Raw genomic sequence first — 25972 nt, forward strand, 5'->3', positions numbered from 1 at the left:
TCATTCATTTAATAAGATGCATTTTAGAGTCTTTTCTGTGCCTTCATGTTTCATGGATTGTGGATTAGCATATGACTTGGCACATAAAATGACTTAAATATATGCAGCCTTTAGCTTTAGTGGGCCCAAGATCTTCAAGAGGGCATTTCCTCAGCTAAAGATGAAGGCTATGGCTCAAATGTCACCGAATCTGTTGTAATCTAGCTTTAACCTACATGGGAGAGTGACCAGGCAGAGGCGAAGGCTCTGGTACTCTGGTAGTCAGTTTTGGATTAAGTTCCTGCATTAGGCTAGCATTGTTAGGACTTTAAAAAAAGTTTTTTTTTTTTTTTTTTTGGAAACAGGGTCATCCTGTGTAGCCCAAGCTGTCCTCAAACTCATGGCAGTCTTCCTGCCTCAGCCTCCCTCATGTTGAGATTGCAAACGTGCACCACCATGCCTGGATACCAAAATGGGCTACTTTAATCTGTATCCCTACTAACAGTATTTTGAGTGATCTGGTTTACTTGTTTTTAATAATAAAGCTGTTATTAGCTTTTTGGTCTTTGTTGATCAGTAATGTAGAACAAATTGGTATCCTGCTATGTTTTTACTTGCATTCTAGTTTTAAATGAGTTTGAAAATGTTTTCTGTTTACTAGCCTGTGCTCACTAAGCCTCATATCTTGAACAAATTACTTAATCCTAAGGATCATTTTCCCAACTTTTTTGCGGGGGGCAATACCAGGGTTTGGACCTAGAGCCTTATGCAGGGTAGGCAAGCACTTAACCACTGAGCTGTATCCCAGCTCCCAATCTTGATTATAGGGATGTTAACACTGCCTACCAGAGTTGCTGGATGAATCCCTGTAAAGGGTGTATGGCATGTAGGAGGCAGTAAGTAAATAATAGCTGGGTTATTTTCTTTTCAGTGAATCAGAAATCCTGCACCACGAGAAGCAGTATGAGCCCTTCTACTCATCTTTTGTTGCACTTTCCACACACTATATTACAACAGTTTGCAGCCTCAGTAAGTATCCCTTTTGTCACTCTCTTCTTAGGGTTTGTGAATGGGGAGATTGTTCATCCTCTTGTCAGAGCATCCGAACAAGTTGTTAATGCAGTCTATGTTTTAGGGCTCCTAAGCTGTTCACCAGAGAGTGGTGATGACTGTCAGCTGTGCTGTGGCTCTAGCAGCTCTCTTACCCATCAGAGGCCCATTGGAGTGGGCTTCAGAAGCTACTGGGCTTGCACACCTGTTTCGTAATCATTCTGTCAGTCATAGTCATTATTGCTACCGCCTTCTTCCTCTTTTCTCCCTTTTCCTCCTCCCCTTTCTCTTCTTTCCCCTCTTCTTCCTCCCCCTCCTCTTCCTCCCCCTCCTCTTCCTCCCCCTCCTCTTCCTTCTTTCCCTGTTTCTCCTCTTCTTCCACCCTTTCCCTCCCCCTCTTCTCCTCTTCCTTTTTCTTTCCTCCTCTTCTTCCTCCTCCTTCTTTCTCCTTATTCTTCTTCCTCCTCCTTTTGTGGTATCTAGGGGTTGAACCTGGAGAGTGCTGAGCTACACTGCTGTGTTTTTGTTTGTTTGTTTGTTTTTAATTATTTTGAGACAGGGTCACAATAAGTTGCCAGTGCTGGCCTAGAACTTGCTATTCTCCTGCCTATGCCTCTCGCTGACCTGGGTTTACAGGCATGGGCCACCATGTCTGGCCAGCCCCCTCTTCTTAATCAAAAGCATTTATTGATTTCAAACATGTGGTCACTGACAAGTTAATTTCGTGGGAGTGGTGGTAGTATTAGATACTGATCTCTGGGTTTAACAGCTACAGATCAAGGCTCTGTTCTTATTGGTTTGGGTGAAAATGTGAATTCTCTTGAGATCTCTAGCAAATAAAGAGATTTCAAATTTAGTTCCCTATTTTCTGAATTTTACTACCCTCAAAATGACCAAACCTTGTTTTACATTATTTCTGAATTTTTACATTGTCCGCTAATTTTTTTATCCTAATTCAAATAGTTCTGAAGAATTTAAAGTATCTATTTGAATCGTTAATAAGCTAGTAAACTGAAAGTGCTGTTTGTTTATAGGGACTGGCAGCTACTGGAAGAACTTCTGTTAGCTTGAGGAAACTTTGTATAAGAAGCACCTTGCAAAAAAAGTCATTTAGAACCCAGGGAAAAGGAGAGGTTATGTCAGTATTCAAGGATGTGAACTTGAGAGGCAAACTGCCTGGATTTGAATCTAGCTGCATGACTAGGCATGTGTTTAACCTCTCTGTGCTTCATCTGTTCATCTGTTAAAAATGGGAAGGATAATTGTCTTCCTTATAGAATTGGTCTAAAGATTAAATGAGCAAATATATATGAAGTGCTTGGCACTTAGTGTAATGTATTTTCTATTATAGTTATCTTAATTTCCAGCAAAGGTAAGGTAAATTAATCTATAAGAAGTTGGTGCTTATTGATGTGAAAATGCTTTTCTTTGCTCCTTGGGCTGTTGGTTCTGAATGACTGTTATGGAATAATATTGAGAAATGTTGGACATGTGGAGCTCAATACTTGATCGGCATGATTTATTGATAGTAGACTGAGCAGTCTGAGATTAAGTAAAGCTTATTTTCTCAGTTCCCCGGAACCAGCTTCAGTCAGTGGCAGCAGCCTGTAAAGTCCTAATTGAATTTTCTCTCCTTCGCTTGGAAAATCCAGATGAGGCTTGTGCTGTCTCCCAGGTGAGTGTGATGTCCCATTTCTAGCCCTCATTTTGAAGTAGGCTCATGACTCACTAGTAGAATTGAGCAGAGGTTGGTAAACTTCTGTAATTGGATAGTAAATCATTTACAGGCCATATGTTATCTGTTGCAACTAGTTGACTTTTGCCTTTGTACAGTGAACACAGCCATAGGGAATACATAAGTGAATGATCTTGGCTGTGTACCATTAAAATATATTTATAAAATAGGCAGTAGATTGCATTGGGGCCATAGTTTGCCAGCCTCTGGTGCATAGTGCTGATGTAGTCTCATTTCAGGGATTGCAAATTTGTATATATTTAGCAGGCAGATAACAAACATGTAAGTGTGCTGGTTGATGAGGCCCTAACAAAAGGGACCAATCACTATTTGACTCTGGCTGATTGTTGCCATGCAGGGATGGAGGTTCAAAAAAAATGGTTTTTTCTGGTACTGAGGATTGAACACAGGGCCTTCACACTGAGCTACATCCCTAACCCTATCTTGTGAATTATTGAGAGATGTAAAAACTGGTTTTGTATATGAAACCTTCCATTTTTAAGAAAGCTGTAACTTCAAATTGAAAAAAGAAATGCTGTGAGAATAATATGACAAATCCAGAGTGAGATATGAGGTAAGGACCAGTAATTTTCCATCTCTGCTTTGGTGTTTTTTTTCCCCCTCAAGTTACAGTTCTTTATATGAATCTAAATTTGGTTCTGAGCCAGTTAGAATTCCTGAAAGAGCAGAATCTCCTGAAAGACATATTTGAATTTGTTTTCTTTTCAGAAACACTTGATTCTCCTAATCAAGGGGCTGTGTACTGGCTGTAGTCGACTAGATAGAACTGAAATTATCACATTCACAGCCATGATGAAATCTGCCAAGCTACCACAAACAGTGAAGACACTATCAGATGGTGCGTGTCCTTCTGCAGACCTGGCTGTATGGCCACCTCCATGGCAGCTTTGCATTCTGACAGCACTCTGCTCACCCCAGGTATTGCTTTCCTACTTTACAGTGGAAGACCAGAAGGAGCTGGCCTCACCAGTAAGCCCTGAGCTGAAGCAGAAGGAAGTACAGATGAACTTTTTGAACCAGCTGACCTCAGTTTTTAACCCTCGAACTGTAACCTCACCACCCATCAGTCCACAGGCTCTGGTAAGTTCCTTCAGCCAGATGTCCTGGTCTCCGTGGGATATAAGATGATAACACTCCAAAAGAAGAAGCAGCATTTTTTGTTTGTGATATAAAACAATAGTCACATGCCATATGCAATGTTTCAGTCAAGTATGAACCATGTGTACAATGGTTGTCCCATAAACTTTTGTCATCTAGTGACCTCATAGCCACCCTGACCTGTGTAAGGACACTCTGAAGTGTTTGCCTAATGACACAGTTGCCTAGTGATGCATTTCTTAGAACATATTCCTTCCTTTAAGCCATGCATGGCTTTGTATGACTATAGTAGAAAAAATAGAATACAAAGTAAAGCTCACCCCAACTTTTGCCCACTTATTGCTATTTTGACGACCATTCTTCTAGGCATTTCTCAATGCATATAAACATAAAGACCTTGTGCAATTTTTTGTAAAAAAGGCATCGCTCTCTATTAGCTATAGACTATATATTGTTCGAAACTACATATTTTTCCCCTCCTCTTGGAAGAACAACTTGGATTTTCTCCAATATAGATGAAGAATTGTCCCATCGTAGCTGGGAAGTCCGAGAGTAGCCACATAACTGCTCACTCATCTTTCATTCTGCACAGCAGAGCAACCAGCATTGAGAAGTGGTAGTGTCTTGATAGCCCTGTGTTTCTCTTAGGTGGAAGGAGAAAATGATGAGCAGTCATCTACAGATCAAGCCTCTGCTATCAAAACCAAGAATGTGTTCATAGCTCAGAATGTGGCTAGTCTTCAAGAGCTCGGTAAGACTGATTACTGTCAGAAAGCCGGTTTCTTTGCTTACAAAAATTCAAGTATGCTTCTTGTGTGTGGAGAAGAATCAAGCATCAATAAGGCCTGTTTGTGAGGTTGTGCCTTTTCACTCATCCAGGTGGCTCAGAGAAGCTGCTGCGGGTATGTTTGAATCTGCCGTATTTCCTACGCTACATCAATCGGTTCCAGGACGCAGTGTTGGCCAATTCCTTCTTCATCATGCCTGCAACAGTAGCAGATGCCACTGCTGTTCGAAATGGGTAAGGTGCTCCTTGGAGCATGTCCTTTACAGTCTGATCAAAAGAGATATAACTGGCTATTTTTCATGACATGTTCATTTCCTTTTTCATATTATAGAAGCAAGTGATTCTAGGAGATGTTTTTGTTGATCTCTTCCATTATGTTCTAGTTTTCATTCACTGGTGATTGATGTAACTATGGCATTGGATACCCTTTCTCTGCCTGTGTTAGAGCCTCTCAATCCCTCTCGTCTACAAGATGTGACGGTCCTCAGCCTGAGCTGTCTATATGCAGGTGAGAAGTTACAATGTCAGTTCTCAGTTTTTAATCGATAGATATATTTTCAGGAAACCATGAGAATCCTAAATATTCTGTTCCCTGTACTTGTTCTTTTCCCTGAAGATTTAATGTTGCATATAGGTGAAATGAAGTCTGAATAGAAACCTTTTAAAATTATCCTATTGTTTAACTACTGGTATTGTGTTGTATGTATATTTGATCTTGTAGTATTTACAGATATTAAGTGTCTACTTTATAAGAAACAAAATGCCAAGAACTGTTGCAGTATTGAGATGAGCAATATGTAGTTCCTGCCTACAAAGAGCCTGTACTTTCACAATGGAGAACAGACAGGGCTAAATAATACAACATAAAATAGGAGATAATAAAAGCATAAGAGATACATAGAATATTTTGAGCAGACAAAGAAGGGAGTGATTGAATCTTAAGGGAGTAGGTTTGGAGCTTCACAGGACAGGTGATATCTCATTATGTTAATAAATGTGAAGAGTATGTTTTGAAAAAAAAAATCCCCTTTCTACTGATCGTGCTGCCTTGCAGAAGTGGGGCCTGAAAACTGGTGTTTATTTTCTGAAATTATTGTTAAGATGACTTTTTAACCCAATTCATTAATTTTAAGTTTTAAACCTTTGACGATATGACAATCTCAGAAGTTTACTTGGTTCTGCGGGTAAAGTTCAGGTAGTCAGTCTTTGTAAACATGACCTAGAGAGCACCAAGAAGTTGCTGAGGTCGATTCATCTCCCTACATTCTTTGGAAATATAGAGATACAGGCACTTGTGCTTTTTCACAGGACATTAGTAAAGAACTTTTATATGTAAAAGGAACTAAGTGAGAGATAAGGGGAAAATGTTCAGTTCTTCAGAAGAAGCAGAGCTTACTTTCAGTTCGGAAAGTCAGTAAAAATGAAAGACATCTTGAGAGATGTTAGGCCTTCGCCTTGGCTATTCCTAGGCAGAGGCAAAAGCAGGACCAAAGTATGCTACAGTTTGAGGGATTATACTACAGTCTGTGTGTGTGTGTGTGTGTGTGTGTGTGTGTGTAAATCTGTGAGTTTTGTGGGTGTTAGTGGGTGCTGTATAGCTGGACAGAATGACCCAAGGAGAAATGCAACTTAAAGTCATTTGAACCACATCCTATAGGCAGTAGAGACCATTACAGGTTCTCAAGTGTGGAAGCATCTGAGCTATATTTTAGGAAGAACATCTAGGCACTAGAGTGTAGGATATTTTGGTCTGGGGAAATATTGGAGACAGGGAGATGGGTTAGCAGGCATTTACAGTCTTTCAGGCAAGACACATTTAGCGGCCTAGGTAGGGTAGCAGCATTAAGAATAGAATGCTAAGAATTAAGCTGGGCATGGTGGCACATGCCTCTTACATCTGAGAGGCTGGGGCAGGAAAATCATAAATCTGAGCCCAGTCTGGTTAACTTACTAAGACCCTGTCCCTACAGGTCTGGGGATGTAGCTCAGTATCAAAGCCTCAGTTTCAGTCCCCAGTTACACACTTACACACACGCACACACACAAAGAGTTAGAAAGCTAAAGATACAAGTGAGAAGGTGCTCTGTCAATGCCTGTGTCCAGTGTTTTCCAGAACTCTACCTTTGATCTTGTATTTTTAAATTTAGAGTTAGTTTACTTTTAATTTCCAGAGAATTTCTTAACTGTCACTTAGATCTCAATGTATTTAGTCAAGATGTGATTAAAGTCCAAAAAGGATAGAGTCAGGTACTGTGACAGCTAAGAAAGCTAAGGCAGGAGGTTTGCACATTTGAGGCCAGCCTGGGCAATTTAGTGAAACTCTCAAAAATCAAAGAAAGCCAGGTGTGGTGGTGCATGCCTGTAATCTCAGCCCTTGGGAAGCTGAGGCAGGAGGATTGCTGCAAGTCCGAGTCCAGCCTGGGCTACATACATAGTGAGCTCAAGGCCACCCTGAAGAGAGAAACTGCCCCCCCCCCCCAAATCAAGGAAAATGTGCTGGGAATGTAGCTTGGTAGTAAATGCTTTCCTAGCAAGTCTGAGCCCCGGGGCTCAATCCCCAGTACTAAAGAAAAAGAAATTTCATAGTTGGATTAAATATCCCAGCCTTGCTTTATTGTTGAAATTTGATCACCTGAGATTTGATTGCAGGAGAGGGACTTGGCTTTGATTCCTTTGAGAAATACTTCCAAGTCAGATAAGGGATTTTTTTGTTCATAATCTTAAATTTTAAAATTATTTTTCATTTTTAAAAATGACTAGAATTTTACCTTGGTGGTAGCACATAACCAGTAGTCCTGGTTACTTAGGAGGCAGAGGCAGGAGAATCTCTTGAGTTTAAGATTTGAGGCTAGCCTTGGCAACATAGTGAGACCCTGTGTCTGAAACAAAAACTAGATTTTATTTCTAAAGCAGTTTTTGATTTGTAAAAATTGAACAAGTTATATAGAATTCCCATAAATCTCTCCCTGATACATGTGGAATAAATATGGTATATTTATTGTTATTAATGAACTAATATTGACACATTGCTATTAACTAGAGTTCATAGTCCATTAGGGTCCCTCTTTATATTATATAGTCCTATATATTTTGCCAAATGTGTCATGTATCCACCATTACTATATCATTCAGAATAGTTTTACTGCCGAAAATCCCCTGGGTTCCACCTGTTTATCCTTTACCTACTCCCCTCATCCTTGGTAGCCATTGAATTTTTTTACCATTTCTATAGAATTCGTTTGTCCAGAATAATGTCATGAATTTGGAATTATACAGTACAGTATAGCCTGTACAGGGTGGGCTAGGGTTCTTCCATGTCTTTTCTGGCTTGGTAGCTCATCTTTTTTTTAAAAAAACATTTTTTTTTGGTACTGGGGATCCAACTCGGGTCCTTGTGCTTGCTTATCTTTTTCTTAATTGCTGAATTATATTCTGCTGTATGGATGCCCCACAGTTTATTTATTCATTCACTTACTGAAGGACATTGTTTGTTTCCAGTTGTGCATAATTATGAATAAAGCTGCAATAAATATTTATGTGTAGGTTTTTATGAGGGTGGTGGAATGTGTTTTTATCTTCCAGTTTTGGTGGTGCCTCAGGAGTGCCCCATGGGTGGAATCTATGCATGTTCTTTTTCAGGTGTGAGTGTGGCAACCTGCATGGCCATCCTTCATGTGGGCAGTGCACAGCAAGTTCGGACAGGGTCCACAAGCTCCAAGGAAGAGGACTATGAAAGTGATGCAGCCACAATTGTCCAGAAATGCGTAAGCCAAGCATCTGGGGATGTGGGAGCCTTAGTTATTCAAATGAGGGAGTATGGCCAGCTCTACCTTCTTCCTTGGTGTGAAAAGACTTAGAGTAATCTTCATACCCCTTTCCTTCAGTAGTGGGACCAAGAGGTAGGCATTCAGCTGGTTTGCGTGACACATTGCGTAGATACTTCTTCTCTTTTGGCTCTGCAGAAAACACTGCAGCTTTCTGGTGGAGTGAGTCTTGAGAAAGTTTAGTTATTTATTCAGAAATACATTTGAAGGCTTACTAGGTGTCAGTATACTTTCAGGAGGTTTAGAGTAAATAAAACACTTGTTGGGTAGTGCTAAGTACATACAATGAATTGTGGTTGAAAGCCATCCAATGCAGGGCTGCATGTGCTGCTGTTGGTTGGGTTTAGGGAATGCCTCTGAGAAGGTGACGTTTAAGCTGAGTGGAAAGTGGGTGTCAGCTCCATATGAAAATCAAGAAAGTGTGATAGACATATCATTGGAAAATGACCTGACGATATTTAACTCTTCAAGTTAAATCAATTTTGGTAGGATTTAGCACTTATAAAGAAATGATATGCCAGCTTGCTCAGATTTTTGTGTCTGTTTGACCTTGAATAGCTTGAAATCTATGACATGATTGGACAAGCAATCAGCAGCTCCCGCCGGGCTGGTGGTGAGGTAAGAAGTATGTCCCTGCTGTGATCCTATCCTGTGTTCTCTAAGGTATGGATATCTCTATATTCATGTTTTATTTTGTGCCCATTACAACAGCACTATCAGAACTTCCAGTTGCTGGGTGCCTGGTGTTTGTTGAACAGCCTTTTCCTCATATTGAATCTCAGTCCTACTGCCTTGGCTGATAAGGGGAAAGAGAAGGATCCATTGGCTGCCCTCCGAGTCAGAGATATCCTTTCTCGTACAAAAGAAGGAGTGGGTTCCCCCAAACTGGGGCCTGGCAAAGGGTATGTGTCTGCTTCTCTTATTGCCATTTCTATTGTGCTGTGTTGTATTTCCCTGCTGTTTCATAGTGGTGAGGAGCTAGTGTAACTCCTTTGCTATCTGTGTCACGTTTTGTTTTTGTGTGAGGATTGGAGCCAGGGCCTTGCATGAGCTGGGCTTGATGGCAGATCCCTGTAATCCTACTAGTTGGGGAGCTGAGGATTGCCACAAATTCAAGGCCAGCCCAGGCTACATAATTGAGTTCAAGGCTGAACAGTCTAAACAACATAGTGAGACTGCGTTTCACAAAAACCTCAGAAAACCAGGGCCTTGCAAATGCTCAGCACATGTCCTGCCACTGAGCCACACTCCTAGCCTCTCTTCTCTGTGTCAGTAGAAAGAATCACCTTTCTATGTGCTTTGAATTTAACAGTGGAGATAATGATCTTGGTCTACTAGCACCACATCATAGCTGTGAGATTTTGGATGAGTCACCAGTTTCTTCTGATCTTGTTTCCTTGTCTGTCAGAGAGAGAGAGAGTATGTCTATAGTGTGTGTTCTAGAGTTTTTATCAAGTTCAACTTAGGGAAAAAAAGCGCTTCTTTTGTAATGTGGGTTCACTTCACTTGGAGTTGAGTACTTCCTTGTTTAACCTGTCAGGTGAGGGTATTGTCAGGCCCTCTTGTATTGCTTCCTGAAACATTTGTTACTGTTTTGGTGAAGTCTAAACCTTACTAGGAAGGAGGAGACATGATGCTATTCAAGGTTTTGTTTTTAAGTCTAGGCATTTCTGGATTTTATTTATTCTTTTAGTTTCTGTCATCTGTTTTTCTCCTCTCTAAGTATTGAAAACACAGCACTAAGTAAAGCAATGTCTTTAGCTTTATGGAGTTTATTTTCAGATACACCAATAAGTAGTACAGTATAGGTTGCCATACATAAATATTATGAAGAAAAAGAAGCCAGAGCAGAGGGCTGGTGATTGATAGCCCCTATTATTTTGGTTAGGATGGTCTGGAAAGGGCTTAGAAACAGGATGTGGAGACCATATGTGAAGTGACAGGACAAGCCATGTATGTGTTTGAGGTAGAAGTGTTCAGGTGTGAGGTACAATTATAATTGGCATTGAAGCATCAGCAAGGTGAGTATGGCCAGAGTAGAGAAATTGAGCAAGGAAACTGGCAAAAATTAGATGAAGTATCCAGGGGTCAGATAATTAGAGCCAAGCTCTGCTGGAGGATTTTCACTACGAGAGAGACATCGTCTGATTTATTGGTGATCTGAGAACCCAGCTGTCACTTGGAGACTGGACTGCAGGGACATCGACAGGAAAGAGTAGTAGACTAGGAAGCTAGTGCATTATTCCAAAGGAGACATGGAATAGAGTAGTGGTGGTAAAGGCAGAGTAAAGAAGTCTACCTGAGATATGTTTGGAAGTATGGCTGACTGGATTTACTGATAGCTTCATTAGAAATTTTGTGTTTGAACCAGTTGAATTGTATAATTTATTGACCTAAGGAACAGTGGTTTAGGGGTAGGTTCAGTGGGAGGAAGGGAGAGAGAGACGTATAATTTGACCTTGGCCATGGTGAGTTTGAGCTGTTAGGAGATGATGAATATCTTCTCTGTCCCAGGCTCTGGGTTATAGTTCTGGAATGTTGTAGTATATTTGAAAAATGGACATATTCCTAAGAGGCATGAAGTGTATATTCATGCAAACATATCAGGTTCCATCTAGAGAGGTTTTTTTTGCAGGGGGTGGGGGGCGTGGGGTACCAGGGATCGAACTTGGGTCCTTGTACTTGTGCAGCAGGCAGCGAAACCACTGAGCTAAATCCCCAGGCTGGATTGTATTTTAATAGGGACATACATATCCTCTGCCAGGGATATCAAAACAGGATTACCTAAGCTGAATCTGAAATTGGTGTCGAGAGGGTGGGCAATAGATACTGAGCAAGTTAGGGAGGTAAGAACATTCCAGAGTAAACAGTGGTTTGTGATTTTCTGAGTAATTGTCTTCCTTTGCATTGTAAAAGGAAATGGGAAAATACCAAAAAGTATATTTTTAGAAGTAGCAATTGTACTTTTTTTAGTCACTACTGACGACTGAACCCAGGGTCTTTGCACTGAGCATTCCCAGCGCTTTTTTTTTTCCTTTTAATTTTGAGACAGACTCTCATCAAGTTGCTGAGTTGTCTAGGCTGGGCTCGGACTTGAGATCCTCCTACCTTAGCCTACCAGAGTGCTGGGATTACAGGCATGTACCACCATGCCAGCTTAGCAGCCACACTTTAAAAATGACTGTTGTGGGGCTGGAGATTTAGCTCAGTGGTTCCACTGCCTGCCCTGCAAGCAAAAGGACCTGAGTTCAATCCCTGGTACCCAAAAAATAATGACTCTTGTGTATTCAGATTTTAAAAGAATACATGTATGTTCATTATATGTTATAAGCCATACAGATATGCACAAATAAAAAAGGAAAAGAATCAACCCAAATTTTTTAAAATTGGTGAATATTTTTCCAGAGATTTTGTTGTCCATATATAATTTCACTTTGCAAAATGGGATCACTGAATACTGTAGACGTCTTTTCAGTGACGTTGTTTATTAGAGTCTATATAAATTTTTTTAATGTACTACTGTGAATTCAACCCAGCTCTTTTTATTTATTTTTTTAAATTTTGGGAAAGGGTCTTGCTAAGTTGCTCAGGCTAGTCTTGAACTTGCCATCCTCCTCCCTCACCCTCCAAAGTCCCTGGAATTACAGGTGTGCATTATCTCACCTGGCTAAATCATTCTCTCCCGTGAATATCCGAAACATAAACTTTTGGGAACTTGTTTATCTTCTTGGGGTGAACACCTAGAAGTATAGTCATAATGATAAAGGGCACACATTTAAAATTTGAAATGTTTTGTCAAAGTGCTCTTCAGAAAAATTATACCAGTTTGTATTCCCACCAGCTATATGTGCATGTGTACATTTCCCCCATGTCCTCTTTGACATTGGGTATAATTAGTTTTCACATTTGCCAATATGAGAGGGGGGGAAAATGCTATTTTATTGCTCTTATATTTCTTTGATTTCTAATGTGGTCTTCCATTCTCCCTATTTATTGGTCATTTGTATTTCTTGATTTGTTAAGTGCTTTATGTCCTTTACTTTTCTCTTTGGTGTTCTTATTGATTTACATGGCTTGTTATACATTAGATATATTAACCCTTTTTCATATATACATGCTGGCAGAAAAAGAGAGTTTTACTCTAATGTAAGCTGGGCATGGTGATGCACACCTGTAATCCTAGCACTTGGGAGGCTGAGGCAGGAGGATCACTGTGTGAGGCCAGCCTGAACTACATAGTAAGACCCTGTCTCAAAATACCAAAGAAAGAGAGAGAGAAAGAAAGAAATCAAGTCCAGTGTAAATTTTTTTTCTCTTAGGTTTATTCCTGAATATTTTGTAGAAGTTGTTAATCTTTTTCTTAAAAGAATGATTCTTTAAAAGTTCAACATTAAATTGTTAGCATCTTCACATGAATCAATTGCTTTGAACTGATAGCTTAAATTCTAAAAGTATATGGATTTCTAAGAGTTTCTTCTAGTCCAGGAGTTCTTACCCTGTGTCTTGTAGGTCTTTTGGCAGTTCATGGATAGGTTACAGGGAAACTGGGAACTTTTAAAATGATAGACTAATTTTGTGCATATGTTCACGTTTTTTCTTGGGGAAAAGTCTGTAGAACTTCAAAAGGGTCTAAGACCCTAGAAGCAGAAGATATGCCACTTCATTGTTTAATATTTTATGATGTTTCTTGTTTTCTTTGTGTAGGCATCAGGGATTTGGTGTGCTGTCAGTAATATTGGCAAACCATGCCATCAAACTGTTAACATCTCTCTTTCAAGACCTGCAAGTGGAGGCTCTTCACAAGGTGAGGAAGGAGGTTGGTCTCATGAATCAGCATATCAATTGCTTTATCCACTTTTGGTGAGCACCCATAATCCAGCAGTGCAGATGGTTCTTTCCAGCTAAGTCATCATTAATTCCTCTTTGATACTGTCCCCTTCAGGGTCGGGAGACAGATGATCCCCCTGCAGTCCTGAGCATTATGGCTCAGAGCACCTCTATCCAGAGGATTCAACGACTGATTGACTCAGTCCCACTGACAAACCTGCTCTTGACATTACTCTCAACCTCCTATAGAAAGGTGAGTGGGAATCTGGCCATTAATAATTTGGAAGAATTTATATAACCTCGAAATGAATAAAGTTAGTCATACACCATGACTTTTATAAACCTACATTTGTAATGATGATTTTGAAGTGGAGAGAAATTTTATTTATTTACTTTTTGAGATGGCATCTCCCCTTAATGCCTAGACTGTCTTTGAACTCTTGGGTTTTATATGATCCTCCTGCCTCAGCCTCTTGAATAGCTGGGAATATGGCCATTCCCCATAGTGTTCAACCTGCCAAGGAGAGGAATGTATAATTGGTTGAATTTACCCAAACATTTGAATCGGTTATTATCAGTATTATGATACATGTGATAACTTGGAAATTTATGATGATTGGCATTCTGTAGCAGAAACTTAGGGGGTGCTGTGGAAATGTTTGGGGTTTTTTCCCCAATTTTTGACCATATGCCTGGTTGGGAGTGCTTTTATAGGAAAAGCAACATGAGTTCTGATGGCAGAATTACTTCTCAGATTTAGAAAAGATAATGAGATCTGGAGAGAACCTGTATGATGAATGAGATTAGCTAGTTTTTAATTGCTGATTCCTGGTCATTGTCCTAGGCGTGTGTCCTACAACGACAGAGGAAGGGCTCCATGAGCAGTGATGCCAGTGCCTCCACTGACTCCAACACATACTATGAAGATGATTTCAGTAGCACGGAAGAGGACAGCAGCCAAGGTAGAGACTGCTTTTCTCTCTTCCACAGATGAGCTACACAGTCCGACAGGTGCCTTTAGTGTCCTGGTGATCCACCTGCCTAGGCTGGGCCTTGATTTTATGTGCACTGAAAGATGATAGGTTATTGAGATCAAGCTGAGCAATGAACAGCCCTGAATGACGAACAGACACTCAGCCAAGCCCATGTTGCTTTTCATTGCTTTCCCACCAAAATCAGAATACATCTCTTTATTCTTAGTTCTTGCTGCATTGACACATGACCTCTGTTCTCAGCTTTCCCTGTGCAACTTGAAAGGTCCCATGTGAGGTGTGCAGTCTGGCTGTTGTTGTAGATTTATAGTTAGGAGAAAAACTGAAGAGTGTTCTAATAAACAACAGAGCCAGACTAACCTTCCCTCCTTCCTTAGTTTAGAGAGCGTGAGGAAGATAAATATCTTAGATTCTTCAGAGAAATGTGAGATATGTGAGGTATCAAGAAAGAGGTATGGAGGCCAGGGATTTAGCTCAGTGGTTTGGCCGCCTGCTTCACAAGCGCAAGGTCCTGAGTTCAATCCCTGGTACCAAAAAAAAAAGAGGTATGATTCTTATCTGGGAGTTTAATAGCCCATAAGACAAATATAAATGGAAAATGTTTGGCATATTGGCAGTAAAATACCGTAAACTTATTTCTCTTTCTTTGTTGGTGCCTTTAAAAGTCAGTTTTATTGGGGTATGTACAATAAAATGCTCTCATGTATACATTTAGATAGTTTCTGACAAATTTATGCAATCTTGCAACCACCATCAATCAGGGTATCCTTGTGTTCTTTTGACTTAATGCCTTTTTAGAAAGCAGATATTTCACACATATAATTATATATCTCCATGTATATGTATGTTAATCTTCCCTTCTCTATTCAGATGATGACAGTGAGCCTATTTTGGGGCAGTGGTTTGAGGAGACCATCTCCCCTAGTAAAGAGAAAGTGGCGCCTCCACCCCCGCCCCCTCCCCCTCCACTGGAAAGCTCTCCTCGGATGAAAAGCCCCAGTAAGCAAGCCGTTGGTGAGAAGGGCAACATTTTGGCTAGTCGCAAAGATCCTGAGTTGGTAAGAGTGGATTTCTGAGATTTGCGGGAAGGAGGAATTGAATGGTGCAGTTGTGGGAAGCAGATCATTTGAACTGAAACATTTTATAGGTTGAATAATGTTTAACTATAATGTTTAAGTATATTTTTCCTTAGGACTTACTTGTATTGATTATGTTACATTAAATAACTTAGTTCTGATACTGCTTCTCTGACTGATTTTTATGAATAATCTTTGGAATTAGAGTAAGTTTGAATCCTACTTCTGCCACTAACTGCCTTTGGGCAAGAATTGGAAATTCTCAGGGCCGGGGATTTAGCTCAGTGATTCCACTGCCTGCTTCGCAAGCGCAAGGACCCGAGTTCGATCCTGGTACCAAAAAAAAAAAAAAAAGAATTGTAAATTCTCAGGCTTTAGTTTTGTCTCCTTGTTTGGGAGTGATTATATCTGCTTTTAAGGATGTTGTGGAAATGGGAGATTGTTTTTAAAGCCCTTCGCATAGATCTGATAACATTTTAAGTACATTACTCCATATTTTCTGAAGTCTGTTGCATTAAATCGGCATATTATTTTGTGTAATGGGTAGAATTATGTGGAAAAGACTCAAACAGTCCCATTGTAAGTAGTTTAAAAATCTGATTCTTTAATTCATTTATTGAATGAGACCTGAGGACATATTTTCAGTTTGTATTCAGGGTTTGTAGGAGCTCTGGGTCTATGCCTCTGATACTAGCTGTTTTTTTCCTTTTAGTTCTTAGGTCTAGCTTCCAACATTTTGAACTTTATCACCTCTTCCATGCTGAACTCTCGGAACAATTTCATACGAAACTATTTGAGTGTATCTCTTTCAGAACACCATATGGCCACCCTGGCCAGTATCATCAAGGAGGTGGACAAAGATGGACTCAAGGGTCAGTACACAGGCCTTGTTCCTCGTGGATTTTCCTAGTGGACTTTTGCTATTGGCATAGTATGTGGTGCATGAAATCGCTGCTTGAATAACTGGTTTCCCTTCTGTCTTAAGGTTCATCAGATGAAGAGTTTGCTGCTGCTCTCTATCACTTCAACCACTGTCTGGTGACTTCTGACCTTCAGTCCCCAAACTTACAGGTTTGTATGTATTGTGGCCACTAAGGCCAGGAATGCTTTATATCAGTCCTGGGAGCTGCAGTCGTTTCTGTCTTTAAAGAACATTTTGTCCTTCAAATACCTCAGTTGAAAGAGGATTGAGATCCTTTGATATGTCCCCATGTCTTAATTAAGATCATTTCAAAAGAAAGGAAATTGTGTCCTTTCCCTCCAAGACAGTATGCTTGAAGAAAAGGAAAAATATCTACAAAAACACACTCTGAATGATTATTTTATTAGAAAATTAGACAAAGTGTACCAGAAGACCATTTATAAAAACAAGAAATGTAAATGGTCAAGAAATGTAGCAAAAATGTTCATTAATAGTAATGGAAAAAATATAATTAAAATGAATTTTAAGGCTGTTGTGGCTTTCCTCATGATAGCCTGCCCTGCTTCCTCCAGGGTATACTTTTATCTTGCTTTTCCTCTTTTACTTGGCTCAAGGTTGCTTTCCAGAGCCAGTTTCTCTCTCACTTTTCACCTTTAGTTTTTCTTTTTTCTTTTTAAATTGTTTTATCGGTACATTTTAGGTATACAATACGTTTACATTTATCATTGGGTGCTTGTACCTGTACATGATGTATCTTGGTTCTTATTTTTTCCCCATTACCTTTGCACCCTTCACCCCTCTCCACCCTTCTCTATTTACATAGATTTTGTTTCCATTTTTTTTTTCTTTTCTCATAATTTTTTCTTTCCCTTCTTCCCTTTCCCCTTCCCACCACCACTACACCTTTGGATCTTTTCCTATTTCAAATTATGAGTTATTCATTTTAATCTTTATTTACACTTTCAGTTTCTCACACTAGAGAAACTATTCAGTATTTATACATGTGTGTCCTATTTATTTCACTTAAGAGTTTGGCCTAGGGCCGGGGATTTAGCTCAGTGGTTTTGTCGCCTGCTGCGCAAGCGCAAGGACCCAAGTTCGATCTCCGGTACCAAAAAAACCCCAAAAAACGAAGAGTATGGCCTCAATATGCATCCATTTAGCTATAAATGACTCTAGTTTCTCATTCTTTATGGCTGAGTAGTACTCCATTTTATAAAAAAACCCACATCTTTATCCAGTTTCCAGTTGATGGGCACTTAGGCTGTTTCCAAGCTTTAGCTATTACAAACTCTGCTGCTATAAACATGGGTGCACATATCTCACTGTGGCATGATTCTTTTAATTCTTTGGGGAAGATACCCAGTAGGGGAATAGCTGGGTCAAATGGGACCTCTAGTCCTAGTTCTTTGAGGTATCTCCATACTGATTTCCATGGTGGTTGCACCAGTCTGTACTCCCACCAACAATGGAGAAGGGTTCCTTTCTCTCCACACCCCTGCCAGCATTTGTTATTGGTTGATTTCTTGATACCAGCCATTCTTTCTGGGGTGAGGTGGAATCTCAGTGTTGTTTTCATCTGCATCTCTCGAATGACCAGTGATGTTGAACATTTTCTCATATGTTTATTTGCTGCTTTTACTTCTTTGAGAAATGTCTTCATTTCAGATGCCCATTTTTGAATTGGGTGTTTGAATTTGGGGGGTGTCTGATTTTTTTCAGTTCTTTATATATTCTCGATAGTAGACCTTTGTCTGAGGTACAGCTGCTAAAAATTTTTTCCCACATTGTAGGTTGTCTCTTAGCTCTGTTGGTGGTTTGTCTTGCAGTGCAGAAGCTTTTTAATAAGATGAGATCCCAGTTGATTCTTTTTGCTAGCTCCCGTGCTACTGAGGATTTGTTCATAAAGTCTTTGCCTATGCCAGTGTCTTCAGGAGTTCTACCTAACTTATCTTCCAGCAAGTTTACTATTTCTGTCTTAATATTTAGATCTTTAATCCACTTTCATCTTAATTTAGTGCACGGTGATAGGTATGGGTCTAGTTTTAATCTTCAGCAGGTTGAAATCCAGTTTTTCTAACACCATTTATTAAATAGGCTATCTTTCCTCCAATGAGGGTGGTTGGTTCCTTTGTCAAAGATGAGGTGGCTGAGTATGTCTGGAGTTGTTTCTGCATCTTCTAGTCTATTCCATTGATCCTCGGGTCTGTTTCTTTGCCAGTACCATGCTGTTTTTATCACAGTAGCTTTGTAGTATAGTTTCAAGTTGGAGATTGTGATACCTCCAGCCATGTCTCTGTTGCCTAGAATTGCTTTTGCTATTCTAGATTTCTTCTGATTCCAAATGAATTTTTGGATTGTTTTCTCTAGTTCTGTGAAGTATATTGTTGGAATTTCAATTGGCATTGCATTAAATCTATATAGTAGTTTTGGAAGTATGGACATTTTCACTATATTTTCTTCCTACCCAGGAACGGGATGTATTTCCATTTTCTTATATCCTCTTCGATCTCCTTTTTCAGAGTGCTGTAGTTTTCAGTGTAGAGGTCTTTTGCTTCCTTTGTTAGGTTGATTCCTAGATATTTCATTTTTTTAGATGCTATTGTAAAAGGAATTATTTCCCAAATTTCTCTCTCAGTGAGTCCGCTATTTGTGTATAAGAAGGCTATTGTTTTTGAGTGTTGACCTTGTATCCAGCTATTCTGCTGAATCTGTCAATTAGATCTAGAAGACTTTTGACTGAGTTTTTTGGGTCTTCTATGTAAAGTATCATATCATGAGGAAATAATGACAGTTTAACTTCCTCCTTTCCTATCTTTATTCCTTTTATTTCTTTCTCTTTTCTAATTGCTGTGGCTTTTGTTTCCAGAACAGTATTGAACAGGAGTGGTGATAGTGGGCATCCTTGTCTTGTTCCTGATCTTAGCATGAAAGTTTCCAGTTTTTGACCATTTAGTATGATGTTGGCTGTTTGTTTTTCATAAATAGCCTTAATCAGGTTGAGATAAAGACCTTCTATTCCAATTTTCTGTAGTGTTTTTTATCATGAATGGGTGTTGGATTTTCTCAAATGCCTTTTCTGCATCTATTGAGATGATCATATGGTTTTTGTCCTTGACTCTGTTGATATTGTGTATTACATTTATTGATTTACGGATGTTGAACCATCCTTGCATCGCTGGGATAAATCCGACTTGGTCAGGGTGTATGATCTTCTTGATGACACTCTGTATTCTCTTTGCCAGTATTTTGTTGAGGATTTTATGGATCTATGTTCATTAGGGAGATTGGTCTGTAGTTCTCTTTTTCGGTTGTTTCTTTCCCTGGTTTTGGAATCAAAGTAACAATTGCTTCCAGGAATGAATTTGGAAGCCTTGCTTCCCTTTCAATTTCCTTGATAAGTTTAAAGAGTAATGGTGATAGTTCTTCTTTAAATGTCTTGTAGAATTCAGCAGTGAAGTCATCAGGACCTGGGCTTTTCTTTGTTGGTAAATTTTGTAATTACATTTTCAATTTCACTCATTGTTATTGGGGTGTTTAGAATTTCTGTATCTTCTTCATTTAACTTTGGCAGTTTGTATGTATCTAGGAATCTGTCCATTTCTTCTGTGTTTTCTGTTTTATTAGAGTACAGGTTCTCAAAGTAGGTATTGATGATCCTCTGGATTTTTGTTCACGTTTTTCGTTCTTAATTGCATAGATTTGAGCTTTTTCTTTCCTTTTTTTGATAAGGTTGGCTAAAGGTTTATCGATTTTATTTATTTCAAAAAACCAACACTTTGATTCATTAATTTTTTGTATCATTCTCTTAGTCTCCATTGGATTGATTTCTTCTCAGATCTTTATAATTTCCTTTCTTGTACGAGCTTTGGGTTTGTTATGGTCTTTTTTTTCTAGGAGCTTGAAGTTCTGCATTAGGTTATTTAACTGAGTTCTCTCTTTTCCTAATATGGGCATTCACTGCTATGAATTTCCTGCATAGAACTATTTTCATTGTGTCCCATAGATTCCTGCATGTTGTGCTAGCATTATCATTTACTTGTAGAAACTGTCTAATTTCTTCTTTAATTTCCTCTGTGACCCATTGGTTATTCAGGACGGTGTTATTCAATTTTCCTGTGTCTGTGGGTGTTGTGCAGTTTCTTATGTTATTGATCTCCAATTTTACTGCACTATGGTCTGATAATATACAGGGGATAACTTCAGTTCTTTAACATTTACATAGACATGTCCTGTGAGCTAGCATGTGACCTGTTTTGGAGAATGACCCGTGTGCAGCTGAAAAGAATGTGTATTCTGATTTTGTGTGGTGGAGTACTCCGTAAACGTCTATTAAGTCCTTTTGTTCATTAGCTTGGTTCAGTTCTAGAATTTCATTGTTAATTTTTTGTCTAGATGATCTGTCCATTTGTGATAGAGGGGTGTTGAGGTCCCCCACTACAATTGTATTAGTGCTTATTTGGTTTTTCATGTCCATTAATATTTGTTTTGTATATTTGGGGGCATTTGTATTTGGTGCGTATATATTTAGGATTGTCATCTCTTCCTCTTGGATTATTCCCTTCACAAGGATGTAGGGACCATCTTTGTCTCCCTTAATTAGTTTTAGTTTCAGATCTACTCTGTCTGCAAATAAGATTGCTACACCTGCATTTTTCTGGGTTCCTGTCGTGTGGAGAACTGTTTTCCATCCTTTTACTTTCAGTCTGTGAATTTCCTTTTGAGTTTAGTGTGTTTCTTGTATACAGCATATTGCTGGATTTTGCTTCTTAATCCATTCTGTCAGTGTATTTCTTTTGATTGGTGAATTGAGGCCATTAGCATTGATAGTTGTAATTGATAGATATTGACTCATCCTTGTCATGATGTTTTACTGTTTTTGGCTCTTTTATTTCTTATTTTTCCCCCCTTTCCTTTTAGTGTCTTACCTTGCCTGGTGGCTTCCCTCTGTTGGACCTCATGGAGTTGTGACCTTCATTGTCTTTTTCTAGGATATTGCTTAAAATTGTTTGGAGTGCTGGTTTGGTGTTCATGAAATTTCTCAGGTATTCTTTGTCGTGGAAGTATTTAATTTCCCCATCGATTTTGAAAGATAATTTTGCAGGATACAACATTCTAGGTTGAAAGTTATTTTCTTTTAGGGCCTGAAATACTTTACTCCAGGCTCTCCTTGATTTGAGGGTTTGTGTTGAGAAATCTGCCGTGATTCTGCTGGGTTTTCCTTCGTAGGTGATTTGTTTCTTTTCTTTAAGTGCCTGTAGAATTTTGTTTTTCTGTTGGGTTTCTGGGATCTTGACTATTATATGTCTAGGTGTAGATATTTTTTGATCATGGCTAGTTGGAGTTCTATATGCTTCACTTAACTGTATGTCCAATTCTCCACCTCTGTCTGGGAAGTTTTCCACTATTCTGTGAACAGTTTTTTTATGTCAGTTGTACTTTTTCCTGATTTTGGGGGACTCCTGTCAGTCTTATGTTATTCTTCTTTCCATCATCTAGCAGTTGTTGGATTGATTTCTCATGGTCCCTTACTATCTTTAAGAAATCTCTGTTTTCATGGTTCTTAACTGCAATTCTGTCTTCTGTATCTGATATATCTTCCAATTATTTTAATCTGCTCTGCATGCTTGCAGTGGAGTTTTTACTCCTGAATATCTGTTTGAATCTGTTTCATGGATTCCATTTCTTTCTTATGTTGGGCCATCATGGTTTCCATTTCTTTCTTATGCTGGGCATTCATGGCTTCCAGCATGTTTCTGATCTCATCTATTTTCTTATCTATTTCTGTTCTAGAGCCTCTAATCATATCTTTCACTCTGCTCACCATCTCTGTAGTTATCTGGGAGATTATTTCTGCTTTGAATTTTTCTAGAGCCTCATGCATCTGTTTTTTTGTTACTTCCTGTGCTATCAGTTCAGGGTGTCTAGGTGGTTGATTATCAGACTTTTCCACCTCATTTCCCCCAGAATTTGCCTTTTCTGGGGTGGAAGCCTGAGTTTGCACCTTGCTTAAATGTCTTATTTTTGTTTTTGGTACTGTCCTTGGTTTAATTCCTGGGTTGATATTTCAGAATTGCTTAATGTATGTATCTTTGTTGCTTGTGTTTAAAACCCTTGTGGAATGATTGCTTTTCAGAGGTGTCTTCCAGATATTGGTCTTTAGGTTTTGAGACTAATGACTCTGAGGCTATTTCATTTTCATTATACCAGGAAGGACAATTGACTAGATCAATCACAACAGCTTAGCCCAAATGATACAATCAGCAACACCATAGGATCAAGCACAGCTTAGAAAATGGCAATTTGTGGTAGTTACTAATTTATCACATTTAGCTGTGTGAATTAAATCAAAACTGAGGACCAACCCAACATATGTTTATGGTGAATAAACTCTTCAATATAGCAACTTTACCCTTTGGGATGGGGAGTTAGAAGCAGTTGGGGAGGGAGGGATAGGTAGAAAGATCAGGAAAGATTAGCAGTGAGGCCAGAAGACACAGGAAGATCACACAAACTCTTAAGAAATTGTTAAAGGCAAGAGGAAAAGGCAGAATGAAAGAACAAAGACATGAACAGAACCACCTAACAGCAATAGAGTGGCTAGATACTGTATTTACTTTCCTTTAAAATTAACGCTAAGAGAAGGTAAAAGAGAAGAAAAGAAAAATAAAGGAAAAATCTGAATTCAGTCCAGAAAGGAACAAATAGGGTGATGAAGAGCAATGTGGGACAGCGAGACGAGAGAAAGAGAGAAAAGATAAAAGAAAGAAAAAAGTAAAAATTTCAAAAGAGTAAAAAAAAGTCAAACTTCATTAAAAATAAGAGAAAAAAATTTTTTTTCTTTTTTGCAAATAACAAAAAATAAAAATGAAGGGCCTTCTTCAAGGTATGTCTCTGCTGTCACATTAGGCAACATAAGCAGCCGTATGCATATACAAGTCATTGAGTCTCAGTAAGCCAGTAGCAGACCTGTGAGATTCAGGCAGATTTCTGGCTCCTAGTCCCAAGTTGTACTCCCTGTCCTCCTGCAGGGTTGAACTCTGCAAAGTTCTACTGCAGGTTCCAGTTGCCCTTCCCCTGAAGATAGTGCAGGTTCCGATGGGAGGTGATGATCCCTCCAACTTACCAAGTACGGTGGTCTGGTGTCCCTTTATTGTAGAGATTCTCTTTACTTTTCTGCTGAGCTTCAGTTTTTATTGAGGAGCCTGAGAGGCCCTCTTTCTGTTGCTAACTTCTACTCTATCTTGTTGCGCTCCTGAATAGGGCCTTTGTAATCTCCTGTGCCTCTGTAGTGTGGAACCAGGTAGCTAAAGAGCCAGGAGGATGGGGGGTCGGGGAGAACGACGGGATGGGGGGGCTGGGCCCTGCAGGCACCCACATGGCTAAGTGGAGTGTGGGACAGAGCAGAGGCTCCAAGCCAGGCCTGGGTCCTCACCATGCTGTTGGCAGAGCCCGGAATGAATGGCAGGGACTGGGGGTGGGGGCGCTTCACGCTGCCTGGACCCTCAGCTTGTGCTGGTTGGTTGCGCAGAGTGGAGCGTGGGACGGAGCCGGGGTTCCAAGCCGTGCCTGGGTCCTCACTGTGCCATGGGTGGAGTCTGGAACCACCTTTAGTTTTTCAAATAAACTTTCCCACTGATTAAAAAAAAAAGCATTTTAAAAGTAATAAAATTACAGGAGACATATGTTCTCCTATATACTCTTACTTGTAGACTCATGACCAAATCAGTGTAGGACCTTGCCTGTGAACTTGTTCTCTTTGAGTTCTCGCCCCACTGAAGTAGCTGATATCGTAAATCCTAAATCTCAAGTTGCTCATTTCCTTAGTTCCATATATATCTGTATTTCTTAAACTTAAAAAAATTTGGCTTGTGATGGTACCAATTTATCTCTCTTCTCCCCTACTGAAGTACATGTGAATTGTGTCCAGGTTTTATTGCTGTTCCAGATGTTGCTGTGATCTACATGTCTGCTTTGTACATCCACAAGTGTTGCTTTTGGGAGTGTAACTAGGAGTAGATTGCCAGATGATAGAATGTGTGACTTCAGCCCATAGATTACACTGCTCTCTTAAGTGGCTGCACCAGTCTTTATTCCTACCAACAGCATCAGAGATCATGTGGCTTCACATCCATTTCCAACATTTGGCAGTATCAGTTTCTTCTATCTTCAAAGTTAGTGGTTCTCCACTTTAGTGTCCAGGAAGATTCCTAAGGAATTTGTCAGAAATGCAGATTCTCGGATTTGGGGGTGTGGGGTTAATAAAGTACTTGGCTAGAAGGTGCAAGGCCCTGGATTGAGTCAGTACTACAAAGGGGGAAAAAACCTTTTTCTTTATACGTTTGTCATTACCCTGATATCCCCTCGTTCAATAACTTTTTTTTTTTTTTTTGAGATAGGGTCTCACTATGTAGCCCAGGATGGCCTTGAGCTCATAGCAATCAATAACATTTAATTAGGTTTCCCAGTAATTTTCCAAGGTGATTTTAGGGGAGGGTTTTTTGGTACTGGGGATCGAACTCAGGTCCTTGTGCTTGTGAGGCAGGCGGTGGAACCACTGAGCTAAAGCCCCGGCCCTCCAAGGTGATTTTAAAAATATTTTGATTACTCTTGAGATTATTTCAGCAGATTTTCAGATATAAGATATAATTCAAGGCTTGTCAGTTGTCCCAAAAGTATAAAATCCAGGAACTATTTTAAGAGGTTAAAATTCTCATAATACCAAACTATGTGAAGTTCCTTATTTTGTTAATTTAAAAGATCATTTGTACTTAACTACTATTACATGAAAAATTTTATTTTGGTATGAAAGGAAATTATAAATTGAGTAGAAAGGTTGTAAGATAAAGAAAATGCTTCATTTAGCACATAGCCTGCAATACCTTCTTCTTTTTTTTTTTTTTTTGGTACTGGGGATCAAACTCGGGACCTTGTGCTTGCGAGACAGGCGCTGGAACCACTGAGCTAAATCCCCGGCCCTATACCTTCTTAGACTACATTGGAACAAGGTATCTTGACAGTATTGTCAGATCCTTTTTCAGTTCTGAGTTTATTTAGAGAAGGCTCAAAAGGTCTTTTCCTGTCTAAAGTTGTTCAAAGAATAGATAAGAAATATTCTTTTTGGTAATCAAGTCCTTAAGTTAAGATTCCTATAATGATGTTGCCCTTTTAGGATTTAAAAAATAACCATAGCCCTTGTGCAGACATGTGGCCTGTTGCTCTGACTATGGAAGGTGTGACAGAGAAAATCCTCAGACCTCTTTTTTCATCTTGTCTTCAAAATGCAGCTTTAAGTTTTTCCCCAAACTTTTTTTTTTTTTAACTTCTTCGTTATGGTGGAAGAAAGCTGAGGATAATTGTCTATCTGTCATCAAATCTCTCTACTTGGATGTTGTTTAATGTACAAAGTATCTTACCCAAATGCCTGACTTCTGTGGCAAGACATCATACACAGTGTCCCCCAAGGAAACTTCATAAAGTACCCCCAGGCTGCAAATGTAAATAAGCATGTGTTGTATCCTAAATTGGGTCTTCAGCTGTCAGCTGTTGGCTTCAAGGACTACGTTTTGAATAAGACCTGTAAGCTATTCAGTACTTACAGAAGTTGAAATCTTAAGTAGCCATGTGAACATTTTGGCACGTGGACTTTCTGCTGAATGTC

The 25972-nt window shown here is 39.4% G+C and overlaps 1 protein-coding gene across 7 annotated transcripts in view; it reads left to right on the forward strand.

The window, feature by feature from the left end:
• Ubr4 (ubiquitin protein ligase E3 component n-recognin 4) overlaps nt 1-25972 on the forward strand; it is a 135419-nt gene that overhangs the window by 6573 nt on the left and 102874 nt on the right. For all 7 annotated transcript variants that reach the window (XM_021262931.2, XM_021262933.2, XM_021262936.2 and 4 more), the window contains exons 2-17: nt 911-1008; nt 2601-2704; nt 3494-3623; nt 3726-3865; nt 4532-4634; nt 4763-4904; nt 5054-5178; nt 8310-8434; nt 9053-9112; nt 9206-9396; nt 13199-13298; nt 13437-13574; nt 14166-14283; nt 15184-15371; nt 16102-16261; nt 16375-16460. In XM_021262931.2, coding sequence (XP_021118590.1) covers nt 911-1008; nt 2601-2704; nt 3494-3623; nt 3726-3865; nt 4532-4634; nt 4763-4904; nt 5054-5178; nt 8310-8434; nt 9053-9112; nt 9206-9396; nt 13199-13298; nt 13437-13574; nt 14166-14283; nt 15184-15371; nt 16102-16261; nt 16375-16460 — 2008 coding nt within the window. The remainder of the gene's footprint in view (nt 1-910; nt 1009-2600; nt 2705-3493; nt 3624-3725; nt 3866-4531; nt 4635-4762; nt 4905-5053; nt 5179-8309; nt 8435-9052; nt 9113-9205; nt 9397-13198; nt 13299-13436; nt 13575-14165; nt 14284-15183; nt 15372-16101; nt 16262-16374; nt 16461-25972) is intronic.

This window comes from Heterocephalus glaber, unplaced genomic scaffold (genome assembly GCF_053883595.1).
Source record: "Heterocephalus glaber isolate CG9 unplaced genomic scaffold, H.glaber_assembly_v1.0 deba00001452, whole genome shotgun sequence".
NCBI lineage: Eukaryota > Metazoa > Chordata > Mammalia > Rodentia > Bathyergidae > Heterocephalus > Heterocephalus glaber.